We start from the raw sequence: 26,729 nt of genomic DNA, 5'->3' as shown, positions 1-26,729 counted from the left end.
CCCTTATTTTCTCAACATGTATGCGATGTATGTTTATTATTTGATGCAGTTTTTTGGGGAGAAGATGAGTTTGAAAAAAAGAAAAAATGGTGGTGGTAATCGAACCCACAACCAGGTCTACAAGTCGAGGCTGATATGCTGACCACTCAGAAACTAAACTCATACCTCTCTTAATTTCTCTGTTTATAGTGGTCTGCCTCTCATTGAGGCAGTTTTCCAGATCTTATTTCTAACATGCGAGGAAGTCTTTCTCTGCGGCCAATATGAATCCCTTCCATGAAGACTAATTAGGCTGCCCTGGCAGCAAGATTGTTACCCGAATGATGTCATTTAATAAACAACATTCTCATTATATTTTTTTATTATATAAAAATACTGAATGACATCGAAGAAAAAGTTAAAGCTCTCACTAGGGAGGGAATTTAAATAAATTATCCGATGCCGTAATGAATGATGAAGGGAACATACAGAACCAAATTGGCATTTAGAAAAAGTAAAATATATTTGAAAAAAAAAAAAAGTTTTATTTACAGGGATAGACACGGACAATAATGATTAGTTGTAAATTTAACAATTTACTGTACAACTTCCATCATTTTCTGATTGTCATCCATTTCCACATCTGAATCATGAATTTCTTCAATTAGGGCTTCTTTTTCTCTTTCTTTTAGGCCTGTAACAGAATTATGTGGAAAATTAAGTTTTAAAGAGTATAAAAATTAATCAAATAAAAGAAATTACCTGCTGCTGGTGAGCGGATCAAAGACAAATCTCTTTGTACTTCCCTTATGTCTCTTTGATTTTCTAGTTCTCTTCCTTTCCTTAACCTTTGCATAATATATGTGTTCTGTCGTTTTGTCTTAATCTCTTCTATTTTTTTAATTGCCTCGACTACAAACAACAACAAAAAACCCAGAAAATTATCGTATAATTAATTTCTTATTTTTCTCAACTACCGTGTCATATTTACCCGTTTTTTGCCAAAATTCTCTGTCGTACTTCATAGGTATATTTCTTTTTCTCTCCATTTCAAATGAAGGGTCGATTGCCAGCTCTTTGCCAGCCGTCTTCCTGTACGCTTTGGTCCATTTGACTTTCCTTGGGTTCTTCTTCCTTTTGAAGGCTGCGTGGCATTTAGACCGACAGAATTTAAATATCTAAAAATGCAAATTAAAGAAAATCCATTAATTATCATTAAAAAATAAACAAAAGGAGGCACTAAAATTACACTGACAGGAAAAAAATTCCACCCAACTGATTATTTTTATTTTCTCGATAAAAGAAAATCCTGCCCTTAATTTTCTCAGTGATTTTATACATAAATATTTGTTTATGTTTTAAATTGGGAATATCAATTAGATGTAAATAGACTTAATCCTTAATCCTAAGCAAGGATAAAGGATTTTTCAATGTTTAATGTTTACGGAATTTAAAATGTTTATTCAGTCTCATTGAGTTCTAAAGCAATAAACTGTTTAGTTTTCATCTTTGTTTTCTTAATTTCAATTTTAAACTTAAAAATGCCACTTAGTACTGAGGATGTTGCGACTCTTACTGATAATGGATGTTTCATCAGGTATGCAGCTATTGCTATCAGAGTTCCCTACGAAACACTGAGAGACGCCGTTAGACGTTTTCTAGCAACTGGGTCTTAACATAGAATGCCCGGTTCTGGATGCCCTAGCACCAGAGGATGATAATTTTTTGACTTTGAGAATTTTGAGAAACTGGCACCTTACTGTTGTTCAAGCAATTCACCAGCTCCAGGAAGTTCAAGGTGTCTAATTTCTGAACGCACTGCTTGAAGCTGATTAAATCAGTATGGACTGCGATGGGTTTTGCAGCGTAAGAGGACCAGAATTGAACAGAACATACAGAATGCATGGCTCACATTTGCTCGAAAACTAAGCCATTGATCTTTGGATGATTGGTTTTGCTGCACTTTTTATAGATGAGTGTACATTTGTTCTACCTTCTCCAGATGGGTGTGAAAGAGTGTGGAGAAGGCGAAATGAAAGATACGAAGCCTATAATTTTTCCAACCTTTTCATCGTAGCTCAGTGATGGTGTGGGTGGGAATTTCAATGGAGAGTCGAACAGAGTTGATTGTTGTTCGTGGAGATCTTTGACGGCCACTCGCTATGTGGATGAAATTTTGGAACATCACGTGTTGTCTATCATCAGTGAAATCAGCGACAATCCTATTCAAATGCACGATAATGCCCGTCCACATGTCGCTCACATAGTACAAACGTACTATTAGGTACTATATTAGGTTCTTAGCTTGGCCAGCCCGTTCTCCAGACTTGAACCCCATCCAACATTTATGGGATAACCTCAAAAAACGCATAATATCACGTCCATCACTTCCTAATACACTCCACGATCTTGAAAGGACTCTTCAGGAAGAATGGGCTAACCTCCAGCAAAGAGACATTTCCAGACTGAAGAAAGTATGCCGAGGCTTCTTAGAGATGTAATTAGGGCAAGAGGAAGAAATACGCGATATTTAATTGTTAATTAAAAATCTAAACCAAAATTAAAACAAATTTTAACTGTCCGTCTTTTTTAAAATTTTTTTTATTTTTCGTTTTCCTTAGCAATTTACTTTTCTTTTTTTCTTTTTTTACTTTTTTAGACAAAGACTCAATTATTAAACGTTAAAAAATGTAAACCTTTGATTAACATATAAAAATATAAACTAATCAAGTTATATTATAAGTGGGCAGAATTTTTTGCCTCTTAGTAATTTTGCCTGTGTAAATTAATCTTTATTTATGAAAAAACTTATATAATTTAGTCATGTATGTAGTATCAATCTTGATAATAACAGGAGTATGAATTTTTAGCAACCTAAATCGTATATTTGTTCGTAACTGGCCCAGTTGTTTCAAAAAAATTCTTAAAAAAAGAACTTAAACAACAAAATAAGTTACAAAAATACCTAATGCAGTTCTAAATATAGAGATTAGAAAGAAATGTGCTCTACAATAATAAAAATTTCTTCCCTGCGCCAAAATACTATTTGAAAAATGTCACAATGGTTATTTGGAGATCGTGAGATGCGGTCTGGTGTGATGTAGGTTTTAGAAAAACATTTTCTTTATCAAGCCAACGTTTCAATCTTTTTAATTAATTAAGGTTTTGGTGTAGATAAAAGAGTCAGTGTCACAAGCGGGATTTGAACCCACGACCTTCGGCTAAATACACCGGTACTCTACCACATGAGCTATCGTGACTTCGATCCACTCGGAAACTAACTTCCCATCTCAACCACACCTTTGAATTTTCCTTCCTTTTTGCTGTTTTTCAATTTAGCCGAAGGTCGTGGATTCGAATCCCGCTTGTGACCTGACTTTTTTATCTCAACCAAAACCTTAATTGATTGAAAAGAACTTATTTGGTCAAGCGGACCACGAAACCTAATAAAATGTAATAAGCAAAATGAAGTATACTTCACTAAAGCTCTTCATGGCCATTTCATTTGTCGCTGAGAATCAAATAGATTACACGACATTTGAAAAATGACAAAAAGGAGGGAAAATTCAAAGGTGGGGTTGAGATGGGAAGTTAATGTCCGAGTGGATCGAAGTCACGATAGCTCATGTGGTAGAGTACCGGTGTATTTAGCCGAAGGTCGTGGGTTCAAATCCCGCTTTTGACTCTGCCTTTTTTATCTCAACCAAAACCTTAATTAATTGAAAAGAACTTATTTGTTCAAGCAGACCACAAAACCTAATAAAATGTTTCGATCTTTATTGAGATCATCTTCAGGGCTTTTTTTTTTTTTTTCAGTGTAGATGTGTCATTGTTGGGTGTCGTGTTGTGAGTGCTCACATAACACAACTACACAGGAAACAAACACTTTGAGTCCTGAAGATGATCTCAATAAAGATCGAAACGTTGGCACGATAAAGAAAATGTTTTTCTAAAACCTACGTCACACCAGAACGCACTTCACGATATCCAAATAATCATTAACTAACGGTCACTAAACACCACACGAATGACACAATGTTCATATCAGTGAGACACCTAAAGCACGCACATAATTTATTGCCTAAATAATTAATCTAGTACTTCATCGAACAGAGTTAATTAAGTATATGACCTGATTATACATATAACAAATGTCAATTAAAAAGTCATCGTATACTAAACAATAAGTGAATTATTTAATTTAAACACTTAAATGCTTAACTAATTTAATTAATTTAGGCAAAAATATAATATAATTACATCTGAAACGGTACATTTATGTGTAAATGCCTTAGAAACATACTCACTTTACAGTCATTTCTTACAAACTGTATCCCATGCCCTGGATAAATCCTGGAAGAGCAAAAATAACACGTCTCGATACGCATTTTATTTTAGTACTGAAAAACTTAATGCTGCAAATAACTAGACAATTTGTTTCCCAATTGGTGAAATGTCAATATTAATCATCACGTGCTCCAGGCGAAAGGAACGCACTTCGGGTAGGTTGCTCTGACGAACCAAAAATTAAAGTAAAAGACCAAAACCTCTAGAGTGTAGACTCTCTAGAGCGCGCTTACTGGAGCTCGTTAAAACTACTGAATCAGTTCTGTTGAAATAATATTGCTCATACCAATGATACATATTTCAGACAAAAGTTTTGAAGAAATTATATTAAAAAGAGTACTGTTTTTAGTCCGCTCTGATGATGGCATGCGGAAGAAACGCGTTTAGAGTATCTAAATCTGCAAGAGTAGACAGACCCAGTAAAGTGACCAAGTGCACATCAGTTTGCAAACTTTTGTTAGAACATAGTTTTCACTTTAAAAAAAAAATATAAATACTTGTTTTATTTTTAGCAAAAAAACAATGTATATTAATAAATGTATATAGGTATAGTATATAACATATAATAGTACATAATCTATAATAGTATACATCATAACTACATTTTGTAATAAAGTATATATCTAATAAATATATGTTAAATCATAGTTTTCACTTTTTCATATAAATACTTGTTTCAATTGTAGCGTTAAACCAATGTGTATTAATATGATATATAACAGTACACATAAAAACAACGTTTTGTAATAAAGTATATCTAAATATATCTAATAAATATATAAAGATGAAATAAAAAATGGCTAATTTAAAGTTGAAAAGGGTTAATTTTACATTAAAAATGATTATTTATGAATTTAAAAAAAGCTTAATTTGAAATTAAAAATCGTTAATTTGAAATTCAAAAGTGTTATTACTTCAAAAAAATATATTTTGAATTTACAAAAGGTTAATTTTTAATTAAAAGGAGGTTACTTTTAAATTCAAAAAAGCAAATTTGATATTGAAAAGTGTTAATTATAATTTAAAAGTGATAATTTTTAAATTAAATATAAATAGGTAATTTGAAGTTTTAAAGCGTTAATTTGAAATTAAAAATGACTAATTTGAAGTTATAAATAGTTAATTAAAAGTTTAAAAAAAGTTAATTTGAAGTTAAAAAGAGAAATTTGAAATAAAAAAACCTGCTAAATTAATTTGCAAAAGGGTTTATTTGAAATAAAAAGGTCAATTTTGAAGATAAAATGGGATTAATTTGAAGTGAGAAAAGATTGTTATGAAGTTAAAAACGGTTATTTTGAAATTAAAAAATTTAAAAAGAGTTAACTTGAAATTAGACATGGTTAATTTAAAGTTAAGAAGGTAAAGTTACAAATGGTTAATTTAAATTGAAAAAGTGTTAATTTGAAGTTAAAAATGGTTAATTTAAATTGAAAAAGTCTTAATTTGAAATTAAAAATGGTTAATTTAAAGTTAGAAAGTTTTAATTTGAAAATAAAAAGGTATCATTTCCAAATATAGATTTCCAAAGACAAAAGTCAAAATAAAAAAGTTAAGAGGGGGTTATTTATAAATAACAAAGTTAATAAGAGTTAATTTGAAATTAACATGAGCTAATTTTCAATTAATTAATTAGAATAGGTTAATTAGAAATAAGAAAAATTAAATGGTATAATTTGTCTTTGTTAATATAAGTTTATATCGTTTATTCTCTGTTTTGTTTTATTTTTCTGCTGTTTTGTTTTTTCTAGTATTTTTTGTGTGGTATAAATATAATAATGAAAAAATATAATAATTGAATAGGATAAATTCCTTAAAAGCTTGAACAATTATAATATACACTAGGTCAGAAAAAAATTATATTATTAATTTGTGGTATTTAGTGTCCTTTATTTAATGATCATTTAGAGATCGTGAGATGCGGTGTATAATATTAATGTTGATATCAATCGCATCAATAAAATCAGTTTTGGTTGTTGTTGACTCGTACAATATTTGAATTAATGCAAATAAAACAATTATTTTTATTAATAAATTTTTAGTGATAATTCTTTACAGAGAATGTAAATATCGATAAATATCTTTTTGTTTTCGTTAGAGCTTTTGAATGATGTGATGATTGCGTCATTGAGAGAAACGTCCGATCACTTGACGTATCTCTAATCTTTAGGGCAATGTTGTCGTTCGAAACCGTGAGGTTACTTCGACTACGGCTTCACCGTAACCTGAGTATTTGTCGTTTGCCATTGTCGATTTTAATCCCTTTTGTTTAAACGGGCCGCCGGTTATGATCGTCTCTGGGTGAAGAGCTTCCCTGAAGGCGGAACCGTGTAAAGTACGAGGATCGCCTTTCCGGCCCTAAAGTGATGCAAAGCTCGCCGCCTGCGACATTCACTTCCGATTCGAATTGAAACCCGACGAACTACGGAATGAGTGGCCACGCTGTCGTCCTAGAGATACTCCGCCAGGCGGTCAGCCAGGACGTCAACGTGCTGAAGCCTGCCCAACAGAAACTCGAAGCCTGGGAGACAGTCCCTGGCTTTTATGTCATCCTTAAGGTAACAATTTTGATTATTTTTTTCATAGCATGACACAAGTACAGAAATATCCTGAACATTGTTAATTTAAATGTTTCTTTCTATATTTATAAGATTGGAACACTTGAGTCTGTGTGTAACCCATGGCAAAGTTTTGACGTTTTATGCACGTCCCTTTGGCAGCTCTTATAAAGGATGAGACATTACAAATTAATGTTTTATCGACGCAAATCATTCGACAGCTTTATATTTTAAAAGCAACATATATTTATTATTATTTTTAAAAATAATGCATGAATATTATTACTATCTTTTTTGGCAATGTTGTAATCAATTACACTCAATTTTTTGAAATAAAAAATTTATGTCACAGGTGTGATTTGAACCAAAATACACTGATGCTGTACCATTTGCGCTACCTTGACTTTGATCACCCAAGTAGAACTCAAGTGGTGGAGCATGATTAAAAAAAAAATTATGTCACAGGTTGAAATTGAACCCATGATCTTAGAATAAATACACCGATGTTCCACCACTTGAGCTACCGTGACTTTGATCACCCAAGTAGAGCTCAAGTGGTGGAGTGTGATTTTTTAAATAAAAAAATTATGTCACAGGTGGGATTTGAACTCAAGATCTTAGAATAAAATCTCCGATGTTCCACCACTTGAGCTACCGTGACTTTGATCATCCAAGTAGAACTCAAGTGGTGAAGCGTGATTTTTTTAAATAAAAAATTTATGTCACAGGTGGGATTTGAACTAATGATCTTAGCATCAAATACACTGATGCTGCACCATTTGTGCTACCATGACTTTGATCACCCAAGTAGAGCTCAAGTGGTGGAGCATGATTTTTTTAAATAAAAAATTTATGTCAATTGGTAGAGCATGATTTTTTTAAATAAAAAATTTATGTCACAGGTGGGATTTGAACTCATGATTTTAGGATAAATACACCGAAGCTCCACCACTTGAGCTACCGTGACTTTGATCACCCAAGTAGAGCTCAAGAGGTGGAGCGTGATTTTTTTAAATAAAAAATTTATGTCACAGGTGGGATTTGAACTAATGATCTTAGCATAAAATACACTGATGCTGTACCATTTGAGCTACCGTGACTTTGATCACCCAAGTAGAGCTCAAGTGGTGGAGTGTGATTTTTTTAAATAAAAAATTTATATCACAGGTGGGATTTGAACCCATGATCTTCAGACACAAGTTAAGTAAAGTAGATTTCAGATAGAGTCTGAAGTAATGTTTATCAAACATTGTATTCACTTTTAGATAGTATGTTGACTTTATCAAAACTGAAAACGGTTTGACCACCCAATTATGGTTTTTGAGCATTGTATCTCGGGCTGTTGGGAAGTAGTGCTCAAAGGGCATCTCCCAACTTCAAAGGTGTTCACATATTTCATCAATTAATGTGGTATTCTCAAACTCCAGTTTGTTTTCTTTTAAAAAATCATTTAACACTGGAAAACACCTCTTCCTTCCCATCAGATTCAACCCTAAACTGGACTTTTCTTTTGAAGGCGAGAACTTTGTCATTAGTATCAAAAGTTGTGATACTTTTCCCCTGCAATGAAAGACTCGATCATTTTAATAAAAATATCTGATAAGTACGACAATAGACATTGCCATTTCTCATCATTGATAACTGTGGCCAATTTGACATTGTGGTCCATAAACAGAGATAAGACTTCAGAACATAATCCCTGTAATTTGAAAGTATTTTTACATGAGACATGCACCTAACTCTGGAGAAGCAGGGAATGATGAAGGCTTCCAGTAGTATTTTGAAAAGTCTTGACTTCATTGGCTGCGAGTTGATATAATTAATAATTTGAACAGATTCATCCAAAACTTTCTTAAAAAAGGCAGGATTTGTTTCATAGCTAAAGCATGTCTGTGGAGAACACAATGACTGCTGCTGCTATATAAAAAACTTTTGCTTTCTGTACTAACTGTTAGTTTTCTAATTTTATTTATTTATTCTATGTTTATTTTTGTAATTATTAATTTTTCTTGGAGTTTGCCACGGACCCTATAGTTGGTCGGCAGACCCCCAAGGGTTCTGCGAACCACAATTTGGGAAGCCCTGATTTATGGAATTTAGCCTTTAATTGTATGATGACATTTTTTTTATTTTATTTTAACAATCTCTCTATTTTTTTGAAAGGATGTTTTCTGTGACCATTCAATTGAAGAGAACGTGAGACTGATTGCTGTTTTATATTTTAAAAATGGAGTTGACAAATATTGGAGACCGAATGCATCAAAGTATGTTTTCCCTGCTAAAGTGATAACTTTTCTTTTTCATTAAACAAAATATATTAATCTCTTTTTTTCTAAGTGCAATTTCTGAAGATGAAAAGAAGTCTTTTCGGCAGTCACTACCCTTTGTTCTTAAAGAGCCGTCTAAAATGATAGCAGTTCATTTATCTGTGCTCATTGCTAAAATTGCAAGGTGAGATTTTTAATTAAACAAGTGTTGATTAATAAATGAAATAATTCATTAATTAAAGTTTACATTCATAGGTTTGACTGCCCCAAGTATTGGCCAGAACTGATACCGGATCTTTTGAAAAGCATACAAAGTAATGATTTCCTGGCTCAGATAAGAGCTTTGAAGGTCCTGCATGAGATAATTAAGACCCTCTCGTCCAAAAGACTTTCTGCCGATAGAAAAATGTTTCAAGATCTGACAGCGTTCCTTTATTCGGATATATTCAACCTTTGGAATACTAGCGTCAGCGAAGTTTTCTTTTCCGTATGTTTTAATTGATACTGTCAGACTTATTATCAGCGTTGTTCTCTTTATAATATAAAATTTCCTCTCGATTTCAGTACCAGCAAAATAAATTGGACAGCAATTCTTGGTTGATCCTATCTAAAACGTTGTTGTGTTTGAAAATTTTAGAAAAATTGACAGTTCGAGGTTTCAGAAATCCATCTGAAAGTGAACTGGTCGATAAATTTATGAAGTTGGTGATAGAAAGGACAAAAATAATGTTGCAAATGAGTAATTATAATATTTTAAATTAAAAAAATTCTTCAATTAGCTTTATTTTTTATTTATTTTTTTTAGAAAAAGACCTTAATGACAAAGCACTTGACGAGCTGGCAACTAAATACATTAGTAATTCTATCAACATCTTGCAACGTTTTTTAGAAGCGCACCAAGAGTCGTTTATCAATTATATTTTACCTGTGTTGGAATTTACCATCGTATTTACTTTTACACCTGCTGGAGAACAATACATATACGAGCAGTTTATAATCCAGTGTTTTACGTTAATAAGGAGTATTTTTACGTACAATTTAGGTAGTACTTACATTGTTACTTTAAAATTGTATGTGTTAAAGAATAAAAACAATTAATAATTTTACTTACAGCCAATAAGGAACAAAATTCTAGGGAACGACAAATAAAGGAATCGTTTTTTTCGCCAGATGTGCTAAGTGCGATATGCAGAAAGTTAATAACACATTACTTTCTTATTACACCAAATGAAATTAAAATGTGGGAAGAGGATCCTGAGTCTTTTGGTACAGCATTTATTTTGTAACATTTTTTGATACAGTCAGTTATCTAAAGAAATTAATGTAAAGAGAGTAAATAATGTATGTTTTTCTATGTTGTACATGTTCTTTATAATTTTTAGCTGTCGTTGAAAGTGGAGATGCTTGGAAATTCAATTGGAGGGTAATTATTTTTTATTTTTATAGGAAAGCATTTTAAAGATGTTGTGTAATCAGTTTTAAAATTATTATTGTTATATTTCCAGCTCAGCGTTGAGTATTTGTTTAATGAATTTTTCAATGAGTTTAGAACAACATTTGTACCTATTGTGTTAGATTTATTAAGACAAAATGAAGCCATAGTGCCACCTGAGGATGTCCAAGCGATTTTGATCAAAGATGCCATTTACAATGTTGTTGGAATGACTGCACCAGAACTTTATGATGAGGTTAGGGAAAAATAAATTAAATAGTTAGGGTTTTGTTGAACCTGATGAATGTTTTTTAAAGGTTGATTTTGACAATTGGCTGACTACGACGCTTGTTAAAGAATTGTCGATTCAACATGAAAATTACAAGGTTCTGAGGAAGAGAATTATTTGGCTTATTGGTTGCTGGACTGGAATTAAGATTTCACCGGATTTATTTCCGCTAGTATATTCGACTTTGATAAACTTCCTCAAACCCGAAGAGGACATGGTGATCCGTTTGACTTCCGCTAATACGATAAAGAGCGTCATTGATATTTTTGAATTTAATATAGATAAATTCTTGGAATACTTGGAACCGACGTTTTATTCTCTTTTTAATCTTTTAAAAGAAGCAAAGGAATGTGATACTAAAGTATGTACAAATTAGTATAATTTTACGATGTTTTTAATTCAAATTTCAACATATTTCCGATATATTTTTACAGATGAGAATTTTACATGTTTTATATTTTATAATCGAACGTGTTGATCATTGTATTGAACCATATTACAATAATCTTGTTCAATACCTTCCTGTGTTATGGGAGGAATCTGAGCCCCACAACATGCTAAGATGTGCCGTTGTTACTACCCTTGTAAATCTAGTCAAAGTAAGTTTATTTACATGAAATTAAAAATAACTTTTTGCTGACTTAATCGACAATTTGTTTTTTTTCTAGGCATTGGGAAAATTAAATCATTCGGTTGAAGTTTATAATTTTATTTTATCAATTATTTCATTAAGTACTGACGTTAATGAAAAATGCAATGTTTACCTTTTGGAAGATGGTTTAGAACTTTGGCAAGCTGTGATTGAAAACATACCTGGTCCATCAAATGCCATACTACAATTGTATAAGAATATGCCTGCCCTTTTAGGTAATTATTGTTGGTGAAGCTTAAAAATATTATTTTATAAATAACATTATTATTATTATTATTTTAAGAAAACAGTTCAGATACATTGCGGATCTGTATTTCTATTACATCTGCTTATGTTCTACTGGCACCAAATGAATTTCTTCAGGTAAGTAGTATCTAGCTACTTAAGTTCAAAATTAAAGCTAAATTCAGGATTCACATCTGTGAAACAGAATTAAACCAGATATATAATTGTCAGCCAAATAATAAGTCCTTGTTTGTGTGTCAGTTGTTTGTATGATTTAAGCAGCTGAAATGCTTGTCATAGAGGGCTTAGCTATTGGGTGTTGCGGTTGAGGAGCTGGAATTTGAACACAGAACTGCTAATGTGACGAGTCAGATGTCGAAACTCCTAATTTCTCTAACCCTTGTTATCTGTATTGAGAAATTCCAACTACAACAAACTCATTTTTATGAAGAAATGTTTGCCATTCAACTTCAAATTATTGTTTATTTAAAGACAGGTAGAAAACTGTACTTCACTACTTTAAAACTAAATTTTAATTATATAGACAAGTAGCTAGAACCAAGCAGAAAATTTTGCATAAAAATACGATCAAGGATGAGAATAATTGGATTTTTTTATTGTTTTTTAATATAATATTGAAGGTTCATCATTAATTATATCTGATATTAATAAATGAAATTTATAAATATTATTATTTTGGGTTCTAAAATTTACAGCAAATGTGTATTAAATATAATTGTAAGTATAGGTAAGTACAGGTAGAATTGAGTCAGTAGACAGTTTTGACTTATTGATAACAGCTTGGAATATAAAATGGTAGAAAGGTCTACAAAACCTGTTTTTGGGGGGTGTCGGTGGTTGATCGGTTAAGGCACTGACATGGTGATTCATCACTGAAGGATAAAGGTCCCGAGTTCAAATCCAGCATGAAGCTGACATACATTTTTGGAAAACACTGATACCCAGAGGGATATACAACCTCGTAGTTGAAATTATTATGGGAGAAAAAAAAAGTTTTTCAGTATCATAATAATAATAATAATTATTATTATTGTGATGTTATCTTACTTATCAAATAAAAATGTGAGTTTATCATATTCAATGCTCAGGGTCATATGTTAAAATTAAATTATTCTCCAGGTAAAAAAGTTGAATGGCAAAATTCATTGTTTAACAGTCATGTAAAAAAAGAACTTGTTCCCTTTATACAAAGCTGTAAATGTGTATATTCAAGATTGATATAAATAATAAAGTAAAAACAGGCTTTTTTCCTATTATATAAATATAAGTTTATGTAAGTTCAATGTAAAAACAAACCTGGCAGACAAACGTTTTGCACGATAATATATAGTACGTTAACAATTTGTATTTTTTTGTATCATCTTTCTACTCTTTTTGCAGGTTTATGGGGAGCGTGTGGTCCAGGCTCTAAAAGATATAATGATAGACATGAGACCTGAAGGTTTGGTGGTCGTTGGAAAGCTTGTAGAGTTATTCCTTAGAGCCAACCCATCTTTATCTTGTGTCTTGGTTAAACCTTTGTTACCAAAACTATTTGAGTAAGTTTTCAATATTAATAACTTGGGTATGAAAAAATCCATGTGTATGTTTTCATCATTAATTTTATTTTATGACTTAATTATTGAGAAAAAGATTTTGGATTTTATACGTTTACTTTATTATTAATAGATACTTTCTCAAATTATACACAAATTATATAAAAAAAGGAAATAATAAAATAAAATAATTCAAGGGTATTCTTCAGAAATTACACCCAAAATTGCAATGTGACTTGTAAGAAAATTGGGTGGCCACATTGTTCCCATTATTATCTGGTGGTGTACACAACCTGGAGCATTGTTTGGCTATTTTTTATTTTATTTGTTAGTATTCCGACTAGTCTAGATTCGTTCAGAAATCTGTTTTCAGCTTTATTGAGTTAGAATATTTATAATGATTAGATGCTTACCTCAAAGAATCAATAAATTTATATGTTCTTAAATGCCATATTTATATATATTTATGTAATGTCCATAATTATGGATAATTTTTAAAATAATATTTTTATATTTGATGGTGGATAATGGTCTACAAGCAGGTGAGCACATGTTGAACCGGCACTGGGTCATTTACCGGGGTTACTACACTTGTGAGTTTCAATGTTATTCAAATGGATTTTGGCTTTTCTTCAGTGAGGAATTGTTCTTTTAAGATGGCGCTAAACTGAAAAGCATTTGAGTGACAATGAAACCTGTGAGCATAGATGGAACCAGTCCAGTTACAATAACTTTTTATGTGTGGTGTTTAGTGACGGTTAGCCATTGATTATTTGGAGATCGTGAGATGCGATCTGGTGTGACGTAGGTTTTAAAAAAACATTTTCTTTATCGTGCCAACATTTCGATCTTTATTGAGATCATCTTCAGGGCTTGGGAATTATAAATATTATTTAAATTTTACAAATACATGTAGGATGTGAAAAAAATGAATTTATACAATGCTAGAAAATTTTAGATTTAAATTCACTAATTTCGTGGTCTGCTCGACCAATTAATATATTATAATTAATTAAGGTTTTTTATTTGAGATAAAAAAGTGAATGGCACGAGTGGGATTTGAACCCACGATCTTCGGCTTGATACGCCACTGCTCTACCACTTGAGCTATCGTGACCTCGATCCACTCGGACACCAACTTCCCATTTCAATCACACCTTTTGAATTTTTCCTCCTATTTGCCATTTTTCAAATGTTGTGTAATCGGATTGGATTAATTAAGGTTTTTAGTTGAGATAAAAAAGATATAAAAAAAGAGATAAAATTGAATTTATTTATTTTTTTAATCTAAAATTTTCTAGCATTGTATAAATTCTCTAGCATTATTTTTTTCACATCCTACATGTATTTGTAACATTTAAACAATGTTTATAAATCCCAGGCCCTGAAGATGATCTCAATAAAGATCGAAACGTTGGCACGATAAAGAAAATGTTTTTCTAAACCTACCAGACAACCTCCAAATAATCTATAACTTTTTATATTGATGGTGGATGTTGGTCTGTGTGTTGGTGAATATACGCTAAAGGGCACTGTTTTTTTCAAACTCTTTTCCGCTTTGCACCATCTTCAGTAAACAGTCCGTGATGAGACTCAATAAGTAACCTAATGCCAATTTAACATACATATTTTTATAACTCTAGTATAATATTAAATGTGCACATTTTTTAATAATTCTTTTTTTGTTATTTCAGAAGCATTTGTTATGAAACACTGAGTCCACAAGTGTTTTCAGTTTATTTGTCAATTTTATCAAGAGTGTTATTAGAATCAAAAGAAATTTTTATTGAGGTAAACTGCATAACTCCATAAATAATCTATTTTGATAGCTTTGGAAAAAAAATGCTTATTTCAAGTTTCTTTTTAGGCAGCAAAGGAGGTGAGTTCTTCTGCTCCAGATAGCAAAGATGAAATATTTAATAAATTCATTGATACGTGGCTTGAAGACATGCCTTACGTTGTAAAACCCAGGCAGAAGAAAATCCTTGCGCTTGCACTCGCATCCCTTCTCCCGACAGATCCATCGTAATGAATCGTTTAATTAAAAATGTTATTAAAAACATTTGCGTAGATTATTTAAGCCTAATGAACATTTTTAGGTTTATATATAACAAATTCTGTGGTATTTTGTTGGCTGTATCGGAAGTTCTTAATGACATTGTTACATTTGAGGACAATTCAATTCCATTTGAGTAAGTTAATTTTTAAATTTAAATGCCTTTTTATTTTCTTGACATATAAAATAGTACGATATTTGTATTATTGTTTTTATCTTATATGTATGATCCACAAAAAATTGAAGGAAAATAATAATGAAATAATGCATAATTTTATAACCTAAATTCAAGTTCTTGTTTAAACTTTTTTTCAGCTCAACATTAACCAGTTATGAATTGATGGAAAATTCTGAGACTATGACTGAAAATAGTTACCGGAAAAAACTGGTTGTTTCGAGGGACTTAGTGCATACAATAAGCTTGATTGATTATTTGCAATTACAAGTATGTATGGTAGATATTGTATATATTGAAGTCAAAGTTTAATTTATTTTTTTGTTAAGCTTTTGCAGTTAAAAAATTCACTGAGCCCACTTCAATTTGACCAATTTGTTCAGACGGTCGATGCTGAGACTTTGGCACAGGTCCGACTTTATGTTCCTCTGTGATAATGCATAAGGAAATAATTGTATTAGCTGAGATATAAAATCAATGCCAATACACAAACCTTTTACCTAAAAATATTTAACATTAGTGTTATAATTTGAGAGAACACTGTACATTAAAAAACAAAAAAATGTATAGATGTCTTTCTTTACCAAGGAAGCCTTGTGTGTAAGTAAATATATCTTGATCTTTTTAAACACAAAATATTCTTTTGAAAATGATTTATGATCTAACATGTAATTTTTTTTAGATGTATTTATAAAAATTATTGATTATCTGATTATCATTTTGACATTTGCAGAATTTAAGTTCTGTTAATACGATTAAATTTTGAGTATAAATTTGTCGTTTGTTATGTATAAATGATGTTTTTTCTTTACTAATTTTTTTTTTCCAATTCGCAAGGAAGTGTAATTTTTACGTGAAACCAAAACAACCTTGTCCTCTCTATAATTTGCAAAGAAGTGATGATAGGCTTCAAATATTTGGCTTTCCTCTTCTGTCAAGAATAAATAGCCCCAAAGGTTGAAAAAAAACCTATAAACAAAAATTAGGTGCTGATTAGATTTTAATTCTCATTAATATAATATTGTTAAAGAGGATAATAATACCCTGCCACTTCCCCTAAAAATATATTTGTACAATTTATGTAATTTAATAAAATATATTTAAAAAATAAATAGCTCTGATTGATAATAATTATTCAAATTATCCTTGAATAGAGATTCACCACATGAGAAATCTTTTTGTTCTATGACAAATGCACTGAAGTGGAAAGTAGCTTAGAAAAATGCAATAATGGTCAAACTGTTCCAAAGTAAGCACAGTTTTATGTTACTGTTATGTTATTGTTTAATTCTCCCATGATTATAAGGTTTGCTGCTGGAAAGTAGGACCTGGGGATGGTCAGACTAGTATATGCCACGCTAGTGGTTGTAGTTTCAAAAGCTGGCACATCTCATGGAATTTTAATTGGTACACGTAAAAGGTATCATAAAACATCTGATCCAGTTGGTAGTTGGACATTATACCTTCCTATATGACAGGAATTACTTTATTTGTATGGTACAAATTCCTAATCAGGAGTAGATATAATAGTATCACAAATAGATAATAAATGAACAAGTCGAAAATTCAGCTAATTCTATGAAAATAAATAACTTTAGATATAGTATATTTTTAATAAATAAAACATTTATACAGTGAATTAAGGCAAGCTATTGATTAAATGTGGAAAACAAAATAGTATTTGAATAAGTGAATATTCTATGAAACGAAAAAACAGTTATCAACATCATCAATCCACTTTCTGTCTATATTAAGAAGAAAATTACAAAAAGAAGAACTGAAAACCTTCCGAAGTGCTTTTGGATGATTCAATAAATTGGGTAAAAAAAATATTTTTTATTTATTTCTTGAGCATATTTGGCAAGAAAAACCTCCAACCCAACTGATTTATCCAACTATGGAGATCCAACAAGATCTTAAGAATTTTGACTATTTTTCCACCATGCCCTTTGTTGCCAATTGATAATATGAAGATTTGGTTCTATTTTTTTATATATATTGTGACGTTCTTTCAACGCCACAACAAAGAAGGAACGACATTTCCAAAACTCGGGGGTAGGAAAAGAATCGGAAGAGGACCAATAAATTAAAAGGAAAGGATATGGAGAACAGTAAAATAAAACAAATAAAAGCACACTTGTTGAAACCAAATTAACTGAAAACTGAATATCTCCGAAAGTGTCATCCCCAAAATTGTGAGGGTGATAATATGTAAAAAATCTTAAAATAGATAATTTAAAGAACACTTCTTACAAAACTGTTTAAATAATTTAAACCAATTATGAAAGTCATTCACAAACACAACAATTTAAAAAAATTGAAAGTACAGATAAATTAGCTTTACTTATTACTTAAGACTCAAAAATAAAATGTAACAAATACAAGGGTATCCTACTTCAACCACAGTTCTTTACACATTGTCCTTGTGGTCCTTTTCCCTCTTTTATCTTTTTTAAATAGTTCTCATCTTCACCCCATATCAAGGATATATTGTTTCACTTTTTCTACCAACAAAAAATTTTAATGTACCTCTTCCTAAGACATAATTACCTTTTTAATCCCTTAGGCCAAACAAAACTCTCTATCAATATTTTCTGTCTGTTTCACTCAACTTTCATAACTCAACTACTTACAAATGACAGATCAGGCAAGTGCTGATAAATTATAGTAAGTTACCATATCATACCATAATATATTCATTTGTAAACTTGTAACGTAATGTACTACTTTCAACCATTAATCTTATATATTTATTTTGTATTTTTATTGATTTCTTTGTATTATTTTATTTTATTTGGCTTATATATATTGCAGTCTCTCTGGCATATGTAATATTTCATTAAATAACAAGTCAATGATTTATAAGAGACATTTCAATAAGGAAAATACGGGATGAAAAACAATCAAAGTCCATATAGATGGAAAATGCTGAATCAGTTTGTTTTAATAAAGATTTTTTTAAAAATTCAATATATAGAAGGGCTCATCAATAAACTAAAAGGGATGATACCAAAGTAGAATGTTGATATTATCAGTTCCTACCTGACAGACTGGTTAGAGTCAAACAAGAAGATCAATATTCAAAATTAAAAACAATAAATGCAATAAATACACAAGGTAGCATATTAGGTCCACTTCTTTGCTTGTTATACACCAGTGATTTTCTGAAAATAGATGGAGTAAAAATTGAAACGTTTGCAGATGACACAGCAGTGATATCACTAGGACCGACTAGCAACCATTCAACCAAAATCCTCCAAAATGTAATAAGATAAACGAATGGACAAAAAAATGGAAAATCAAGCTAAATCAGTTAATCTAATCTTTACAAACAAAAAAGTGGACCATGTTCTGTCGCTCACAATCGACGGAACCACTATACCATACAGTGATACAGCTAAATATATAAATATTAACCTTAGATGGAAAGAACACGTAAAGAAAAAAAAAGACAGAAATAGGTTAAAGGTATAGACTATACTGGTTGACAGGACATGGCTCAAATCTTTCTGTACAAAATAAAATATTATATAAACAAGTCATAAAGCCTATGTGGACATATGGTATTCAACTATGGGATTGTACCAAACACATGGCCATTGGTACATAAGGTATAAGGACTTACATAGGGATCTTAAGTTTCCTGAGGTCACGGCAGAAATACAAAGATTTACCGCCAAAAACCAGACACCTCGGCCAGCACGAGAATGTGGAAGCGACCAAACTCTTACATTACCGAAACAAGGCCAGAAGATTAAAAAGAACAAAGCCATATGAACTTGTACAGTTAAAAATGAATAGTGAAATGTAAATCTTTACCACCAGTTTTAAAAATAAATTTAATTTAAAAAAATTCAACATAATTTATTGATATTTTGTGGTGAGAACCATTTTTTGTAACATTACGAATAAAATTATGTTAATTTTTAATGTTTAATTTTTAATGTTTAATTTTTTAATGTTTAATAATTGGTATATTACAACAAAGTAGGCTTTTGAGCTGATAGTTGTATCTAGAAACATGTGGTCCGCATGACCTCGCTGGGCTGAATTCCTTCGTAATTATATTGCTACTTAGTACTCTGTAAATATCAAACTGCTTTCAATTCGATGTTCAGACTCATAAATCATTTTGTCGCGTTAACATCAGTTAAGGGCGTTGGTTGAAATGGTTGTTATTCGTTCGATTACGAAACAAAATACTGCTGAACAATGTCAGACAGACCAACAACCCGGTGACACAATTTGGTAACATAGTTCCTTTTGAACTCAGAGGGAAATATTTTCTCTCTCCCCGCTAAGGTTTTAAGATAAGCTAAAGAAGTAAAGAACACAATTATATATTTCAATCAAACGGTTCGTTATCTCGAAACCTTTGCTTCTCATTTCTTTAGATATTTAAAATCAGTTTGGTTTCTTACACGGTCGAGAGTGGTTCCATTTCGCGCTTTCAGCAATGTCTGCCGGCTCTTCAACAGCTTCACCGGAATCGGGTAAATATTTAACAAAATTGTCTTTTATTTAGGCTAATGTTAGATTTTACCCGCCATGGCAGTTGTCTTGTTTAAAAAAAACCTAGTTTTTATCCAATTTTTCTCATTTCATATGTAGTAAATTAATTTTAAAATTGTTTTGAAAGTAACAATAGATGTATACATACTAACAGTAATTTCTCGTTTTATTCGACAGTGAGCTATTATTAATTAAGATTTATGAAGACAAATTCAATAGAGAGGTCTGAATAACAAGGTCGTTGTATAAAACAAGTACACGGGTTGTTTTTAAAAGCTTAATCCGTTTTTAATGCACACGTAATCTCACTAGAGCAGAGTCCACAGATTCTCTTGGTCGCATATTTAACAAAACCTTCGACGTGTTTTTCTGTGTTTTATTTTAAATATTTAGTCCAATCGGTTTTAGGTTCTTTGTAATATCGGGAATAATCTAAATGGAGGTTTGTACAATTGCCAGTGTTTTGGTATTCGATGCCAAATTAACACAGAACTCTTAAGGAAACATCTCTCGCAAAGCACTGTCTGTGTTCACAATGAAAACCAAAACGACCCTGTAAATTATTTAATTTATAATCTTTGTATAATTATCTAGTCTGAACAAAGTATTACACAGGTGGGCTCAACTTGTCCATTAAAAAAAGAAAAAAGGTTTATCGTTAAGTTTTAATGTTGCTTAATAAGAGATGTTTTAAATACAAACGATGAAAATTTAGGAAAAAGCAGTAACAATAGACGTTTTTTTAACTTAGTTTTTTCAAACTTTTCTATTAGAAACTTTCTCTGCTTTTGCTTTATATACATAAATAATATGCAAAGAAAACACGTAATTTCATAGGTTGTCAACTTGTCTCAACTTGTCCATTAAAAAAAAAGTTTAGCGTTAAGTTTTAATGTTGCTTAATAAGAGACATGCTTTAAATACAAACGATGAAAATTTAAGAAAAAGCAGTAACAATAGACATTTTTTAATTTAGTTTTTTAAACTTTTCTATTAGAAACTTTCTCTGCTTTTGCTTTATATACATAAATAATATGTAAAGAAAACACGTAAATTAATAGATTTTAATCATATTTATTGTATAAACACTTCTCTTTTTTTTTTTAAATAGAAGATTAAATTGTATAAATAATGAATACCATGAAGTTGTATGAAGAGGTTTTTTCCGACTCTTCATTTTATATTAAAATTTCATTGTTTCATTGGCATGTATGATTGATAAAATATTAATTTTTCCAATCTAGATCTTTCCGACTGGTTTCAAGTTCAGACGTCACTCGACTCGTCTATAGACGAAGATGAGTAAGTACAATATAGGCTGCAACAGATCTCAGATCGTAAGTACAGGAAACAAAAGCTTGGTAAATCATTAAACAATATGAAAGTTTAAGCTTTGAACTGTTAGAAAGTTAAATCATTATTCGACCCTTTAAATTTGGAAAGGGATGGAATACACAGCAAATAATTATATAGATTTGATACTATTGGTTATTTTGCTATTTGCGTTGGCAGTTCTGGCCGACCTGAATCAACATAATTTAGATTGATTAAATAAAAATATAACTTTTAAATCATACCAGTTTGAACATAATATGCCATTTTTTGCGGGGTGCACACCAGTACAATTTAATCGATTTACGAATACGAAAAGAAGTCTAGTCAACAAACTTTCAGCATTCTGAGTTTGAGTTTGCTTCTGATATTCAGACTCTTAATCAGCACAAATTAAGATCCCGTCGAAGTGTAAGGCTTGTTAAACCGCAAAAATGTTATTCTGACACATGAGACCACTTTGAAAATTAAAAAAAGCTGGAATATGAACGAAAACGCTGACATCGGATTACCACTTTTCCCCTCCATGGTTCAATATTTACAGGCCTGGAGAATAAGTTAAAACGTGATCAAATCAGAATTTACTGCAGGGATTGTCGTTGTTCTTTATTTACTATCAGTGTTATTGTTATCACTATTAGATAGTAGGTCATTTTCAGCCTGACCGAAGATTTACTATTTGTACTAGGAACCATTTATTTTTTATTTTGAGCTGATCGACATGTTCATCTACTCGCAGACCATCAAACATCAATTAAACACATTTCCACCTTATTTTCATCTAATCCTCAATTTTCCACTATATGTAATGACAAATGTACAAACAATTTAAAACTTATCTTGGATAAATTTAATGATTAAGAAATTAAAATAACTATAGTTACAGTTTTGACATCTGGTGTTTAAAATAAATAATTTAATTAAATTATCTCTTGGCAGAAGAAGCGGTCATTGGAAGAAAACTCCCCGGAAATGAAATTCAACTGTCCTTATGGTTCAATGCAAACCTGAAACTTTCTTGGCATAAATGTTGTACTGGATAATTGTAAGCTTAATAACGAATGAGCTTTTGAATAAATAAAATTGATATATATTTTCCTAACACCAATAGTGTTTTTTTTTCACAGCCTTTATTAAATGTTTGAAACGCTCTCGATCAGTCCAAACCTGACAGCCTAGGTTTGACGATTTGAATGGACATGATTAAAATTTTGATATCAGAAAGTCACTTAATACTTTTATTGGCTCTTTATTTTAACTCTTGAAGTGTTCAAAGTTGAAGTGTGAAAAGTTTAAAAAAATCTTTATGATAAAAATATGAACATTTGTTTGTTTATTATAAAAGTAATAATGTTAAGATAATAATGTTGAATTGTTTAAGGATTTTTGATAAAACTCAAAACAAAACTTTTTCTTTAAGTTTTCCATAATCATCATCGATGAAACTAGTAAGTACTGCCTGAGAAGGTTCAAAGCGCTTGTATTTAAGATAGCATCGCTTATAGTTTTATATTTACAAACTGATATATCAAACGGCACTTGTTAAACGTTATCATGTGAATGGTAAAAAATTAACGATGTATTTAAAGAATAGGAGGGATAAGTGGGGCAGTGAGTGTTTGGATGAACACTGCCGGGTGCTGTATGGATCAATATGGGCTTCTCTCTCTCCCTTTCGCATTCTCTCATTCTCTCTCGCACTCTCCTCTCTTCCCAGACCTCGAGTCAGCCCCTCAGTGCTATCTGAGCAGGTCTCCAACACCCACCTGGTTAGTATGGAATTCTCTTTATTGTCATACCTACAGTGTAAGCACAATAGGAAAAGAACGAGACTGGTTTTGAAAGAGTTAAACGGACTGTTTGGTCAATAGTGTGATGTAGTAGAACATCCGGATTTACTCGAAAGGCTCGGCATCAAAACAGTCAAGTCGTAAAGAGAACCGTCTAACTTTGAAGTTCATTTCGTAACAAGAAATCGAGTTTATTATCGAAGCAATATAATGAAGCCATATAATATTCTTAATAATATGCTATTTCTATTACTAACCAGTTTTCTTTATTTTCAATTTTAGACCACGATAATTAATTTAAAAAAATACAACTTTACGAACTGTTTAAATTATGTTTATTATAGCTATAACACATAGAAAATACATATCACAGATAATCAACTAACGCCGATCGTAAGCAATTCTTCAAAATAGGCTAGGCATTTAATAATATTATTCACTTCTATATCTGTTTATAATGTATTTATGAGTTTAAAAAGCACCCTCTTATAATGTTTTACGTTCTATTTGAACAATACGAGGAATAGTCTAATTCAATATTTTAAAATAATCTATCGGATTTTTTTTGCTGGGAAATATTTCATTTGGTTAATACATACAAAATTGAACTATTTGATCAAAAATCGATTTTGGCATTTAGAGGATTTCATCTAAGCCAGTTAGGACAATGCACAAATTGAGGTTTCATTCCATAAAATGATTATACCCTTGAAAATAAGCCAAAGTAAATTTTAAATTAAATTCACTATACAATTCACAAGGCACAAATAACACAGTTCTTAAATAAATTATCTTTAATAATAAAGTGGGAAAATAATTAATATAAAGTATCTAAATATTGATATAGAGTTGTACATAGTTAGTACATTCAGACGTTGACAACAAAAATAGGTTTTTAAAAAATTAATTCTTAAGAGTATAATAATAATTATTCTTCAATAAGGCAGGCCTTGAGAGTTTCCTGGATCTGAAGCTTGGATAATAGTGAAGCTATTAACAGAGTATTTTGGGATGTTTAATAACCTATTCTTAAATTGTCGCCGGGCCCGTAGTTTTAAGAGAGGAAAATAAATACCGGCTGATCCTGTAGAAAAAAATCTTACTTTATATATTTGATGTGTATTGTGTACTGCAATATTTAACGAAAAAATCCGGTTGGCTAGAAAAATGGGTAAATGGGTACATTGGATACAATAACTTTCATGTGCTTGTTAGATATCAGATAAAATTTATATACTTTTGTTGGTTTCTGGATTATTTAAAGTAGATATTTTTTTCTCATGAAGTTCACAAAGGGAAAAATACCAAACACTGGTTGGTTGCCGAGAAAATTTACTGTTTTAAATTTCATTGTTAATAATTATGTGCATAATATTGGATCTTGTTGGGTAAAATTTAAACCTAATTAAAAAAAAAAGATTTAAAATGCAATATTTAATTCTTTGTAGACTTATTTATTTAAATTTTTATTGTTGGAGGAATAAATTTTGTGAATCATGATCATCTAAGATAAAAATGTTTCAATTTTGCTTTACTGTTCTTTACTGCAATAAAGAAATGATTTATAATATTATGAAAAAAAATTCTTGAATACATCTTTGATCTATCAATACAAAAAACACAGCGGACGAATAAAAATCAAATGATTAATTAAAATTTATAATTTGCAAGACCTTTGAAATTAGCTTATAATGAAACATAAATTAATTCTAAAACAATATTTATTATAAAATTACATAGTTTCAAACTAATAATATAGAATTGTGTATGGTTTAAATAAGGTTTTAAAATTATAATTCCAATGTTTTTTTTTCTTTATAAACTTAAACATATTTATTTAGAAATCGTGAGATGCGGTCTGGTGTGAAGTAGGTTTCAGAAAAACATTTTCTTTATCGTGCCAATGTTTCGATCTTTATTGAGATCATCTTCAGTGCCTGGGATTTAGAAACATTGTTTACATATAACAATTACTTTTTGGATGTGGAAAAGTGAATTTATACAATGCAAAATTTATTTATTTTTTTAAATAAATTCAATCAAAGTATTTCTACTCACTCAATACTTTGATTGAATATATTAAAAAAATAAATATATTTTGCATTGTATAAATTCACTTTTCCACATCCAAAATGTAATTGTTATATGTAAACAATGTTTGTAAATCCTAGGCCCTGAAGATGATCTCAATAAAGATCGAAACGTTGGCACGATAAAGAAAATGTTTTTCTGAAACCTACATCACACCAGACTGCATCTCACGATTTCTAGATAAATATCGATTAACGGTCACTAATCACCACACATAAACTTAAACGTTTTCTACTACCTTAGTACACACACCATCCATTGCCTTACCCTAGAATCCTATTCAACCGACAGCTGCTTCAGAACGAATACTGAGATATCAGACCAATATAAGCCGGCGTCCCGTAAGGGGGCGTTCTTGGTCTCATATTTTATACGTTTTACTGCTGACTTTCCATCCATGGGTGACATAGTAGTTCTTTCTTCTAACACGAATCCTATGAACAACAAGAACATCGTGGGTTTATCAGAGATTGAAAGCAAAAATTTGAGGAGAAGAATGAATCCCCAAAGCCATCCAATATCCAGCGCAACCAATTCTTCCAATCAAAAGTTCTCAAATAAATCGTAAAATCTCTAAAGAGTAAGAGTAAAAGATTCTACGTCAGCAACCTCAATATCCACAATGACCTCAACATTCCTTTTGTCAACGAACTTAACTGATCCCGCTTCCAAAATTAATCCTAACCCTTCTGCCCAAGTCTTATCTGAACTTTCCTATCCTGGGAACGCGCCACGTCGCCTTAAACGACAATGGTTTCGTGCGTACGTAGAGAATATGTATAACTGACTAAAGATTAAGTAAAATTTATAAAATATAAATTTATTTAAATCAAAAATTTATTGTAAGACTATCTAAAGGAAATATTGACGCAATAGGATTCTTAAAAGAAATACTATCGTGATGAATAAACAAATATACAGATTTAACTATACAATTTTTGTACGTTTATGTATGTCTAAAAAATATATACCTATACATATATGGCGTTTAATAAAAATCAAACATTTTATTTTCTTCCAAATTGCAAAAACTATTCTTCGTATTCAAAAATTGATTTGTAGATGTCTATTTGAATAACGACTTTTTGCATTTTTAATTTTTCATATAGGCTTATAAATGTCCACTGTTTTAATAAGAAAACAGAAATTAACTATTAAATTTTAAATTCTGTGCGTCATGTCTTCTAAATTGTTAAGGAAAATGCCACACACCTGAGATTAATTTTACAAAAATGTAGTGAGTGACTTTCTGGAAATGACATAATTCAGTCGTTGTGGAAAATATCATTGATCACATATATTAGGTGCCTGCAAACTTTTTTTAGAAAAGGACCAAACCAAATCAGGTTCACCAGCCCTGGTTGAAACTTGAAAGAGGTATGGATTTTAATAGGTATTTCTATACATTATTTCTGTTATATTAAAAAAAAAAAAAAAAAAAAAAATGATACTCAGGTTAAAAACGAACTTT

The 26,729-nt window shown here is 30.8% G+C and overlaps 3 protein-coding genes and 1 long non-coding RNA gene across 9 annotated transcripts in view; 2 read left to right on the top strand and 2 right to left on the bottom strand.

The window, feature by feature from the left end:
- Nucleotides 1–483: 483 nt before the first annotated feature.
- On the bottom strand, nt 484–4,511 carry LOC106663807 (probable ribosome biogenesis protein RLP24). The gene is made up of 4 exons (XM_014388898.2): nt 4,287–4,511; nt 971–1,157; nt 742–891; nt 484–673 (listed from the first exon to the last, which is right to left on the bottom strand). The coding sequence occupies exons 1-4, from the start codon at nt 4,365–4,367 to the stop codon at nt 576–578; spliced, it is 516 nt and encodes a 171-aa protein (XP_014244384.1). The 5' UTR covers nt 4,368–4,511; the 3' UTR covers nt 484–575.
- A 1,997-nt stretch (nt 4,512–6,508) lies between these two features.
- On the top strand, nt 6,509–16,344 carry LOC106663863 (importin-11). 2 transcript variants are annotated; one of them, XR_001340102.2, is made up of 20 exons: nt 6,509–6,881; nt 9,045–9,145; nt 9,219–9,332; nt 9,404–9,635; nt 9,713–9,887; nt 9,954–10,190; nt 10,262–10,414; nt 10,531–10,571; nt 10,654–10,836; nt 10,898–11,230; nt 11,304–11,468; nt 11,538–11,736; nt 11,805–11,884; nt 13,148–13,305; nt 14,997–15,093; nt 15,170–15,327; nt 15,402–15,494; nt 15,674–15,803; nt 15,863–16,133; nt 16,216–16,344. XR_001340102.2 is itself a non-coding variant. In XM_014389059.2 (19 exons), the coding sequence occupies exons 1-19, from the start codon at nt 6,753–6,755 to the stop codon at nt 15,965–15,967; spliced, it is 2,883 nt and encodes a 960-aa protein (XP_014244545.1). In that variant the 5' UTR covers nt 6,509–6,752; the 3' UTR covers nt 15,968–16,169. The 2 variants fall into 2 exon arrangements, 1 of the variants encoding a protein (XP_014244545.1); XM_014389059.2 differs by lacking the exon at nt 16,216–16,344 and having other exon boundaries at nt 15,863–16,169.
- LOC112128029 lies at nt 16,303–22,279 on the bottom strand. Of its 2 annotated transcripts, none has more exons than XR_002910830.1 (2): nt 21,623–22,279; nt 16,303–16,502 (listed from the first exon to the last, which is right to left on the bottom strand). It is a non-coding gene; the product is annotated as an uncharacterized LOC112128029 (long non-coding RNA). The 2 variants fall into 2 exon arrangements; XR_002910831.1 differs by lacking the exon at nt 21,623–22,279 and adding an exon at nt 19,955–20,040.
- Nucleotides 19,946–26,729, top strand: part of LOC106663865 (GRAM domain-containing protein 2B-like) — an 83,132-nt gene continuing 76,348 nt past the window's right edge. Inside the window, exons 1-2 of one of the 4 annotated variants that reach the window (XM_024229793.1) lie at nt 19,946–20,026; nt 21,290–21,347. In XM_024229793.1, the coding sequence (XP_024085561.1) occupies nt 19,990–20,026; nt 21,290–21,347 (95 nt within the window). In that variant the 5' untranslated portion in view covers nt 19,946–19,989. Of the gene's footprint in view, nt 20,027–20,386; nt 20,488–21,289; nt 21,383–23,057; nt 23,147–26,729 lie in introns of those variants that run through there. The other 3 variants (XM_014389060.2, XM_024229791.1, XM_014389061.2) reach the window with 3 other exon arrangements.

This window comes from Cimex lectularius, unplaced genomic scaffold (genome assembly GCF_000648675.2).
Source record: "Cimex lectularius strain Harlan isolate CLEC.00 unplaced genomic scaffold, Clec_2.1 scaffold41, whole genome shotgun sequence".
NCBI classification, from domain to species: domain Eukaryota; kingdom Metazoa; phylum Arthropoda; class Insecta; order Hemiptera; family Cimicidae; genus Cimex; species Cimex lectularius.
This window is presented reverse-complemented; position numbering and strand designations above follow the sequence as displayed.

Coding starts and splice junctions, on each gene's coding strand:
- LOC106663863 (XM_014389059.2), top strand. CDS start 6,753: ATGAGTGGCCACGCTGTCGTCCTAGAGATACTCCGCCAGGCGGTCAGC. Junction 10,837..10,897: donor CACCAGAACTTTATGATGAG/GTTAGGGAAAAA, acceptor TGTTTTTTAAAG/GTTGATTTTGACAATTGGCT. Junction 11,469..11,537: donor CCCTTGTAAATCTAGTCAAA/GTAAGTTTATTT, acceptor TTTTTTTTCTAG/GCATTGGGAAAATTAAATCA.
- LOC106663807 (XM_014388898.2), bottom strand. CDS start 4,367: ATGCGTATCGAGACGTGTTATTTTTGCTCTTCCAGGATTTATCCAGGG. Junction 892..970: donor AGAATTTTGGCAAAAAACGG/GTAAATATGACA, acceptor TGTTGTTTGTAG/TCGAGGCAATTAAAAAAATA. Junction 674..741: donor GATCCGCTCACCAGCAGCAG/GTAATTTCTTTT, acceptor ATTCTGTTACAG/GCCTAAAAGAAAGAGAAAAA.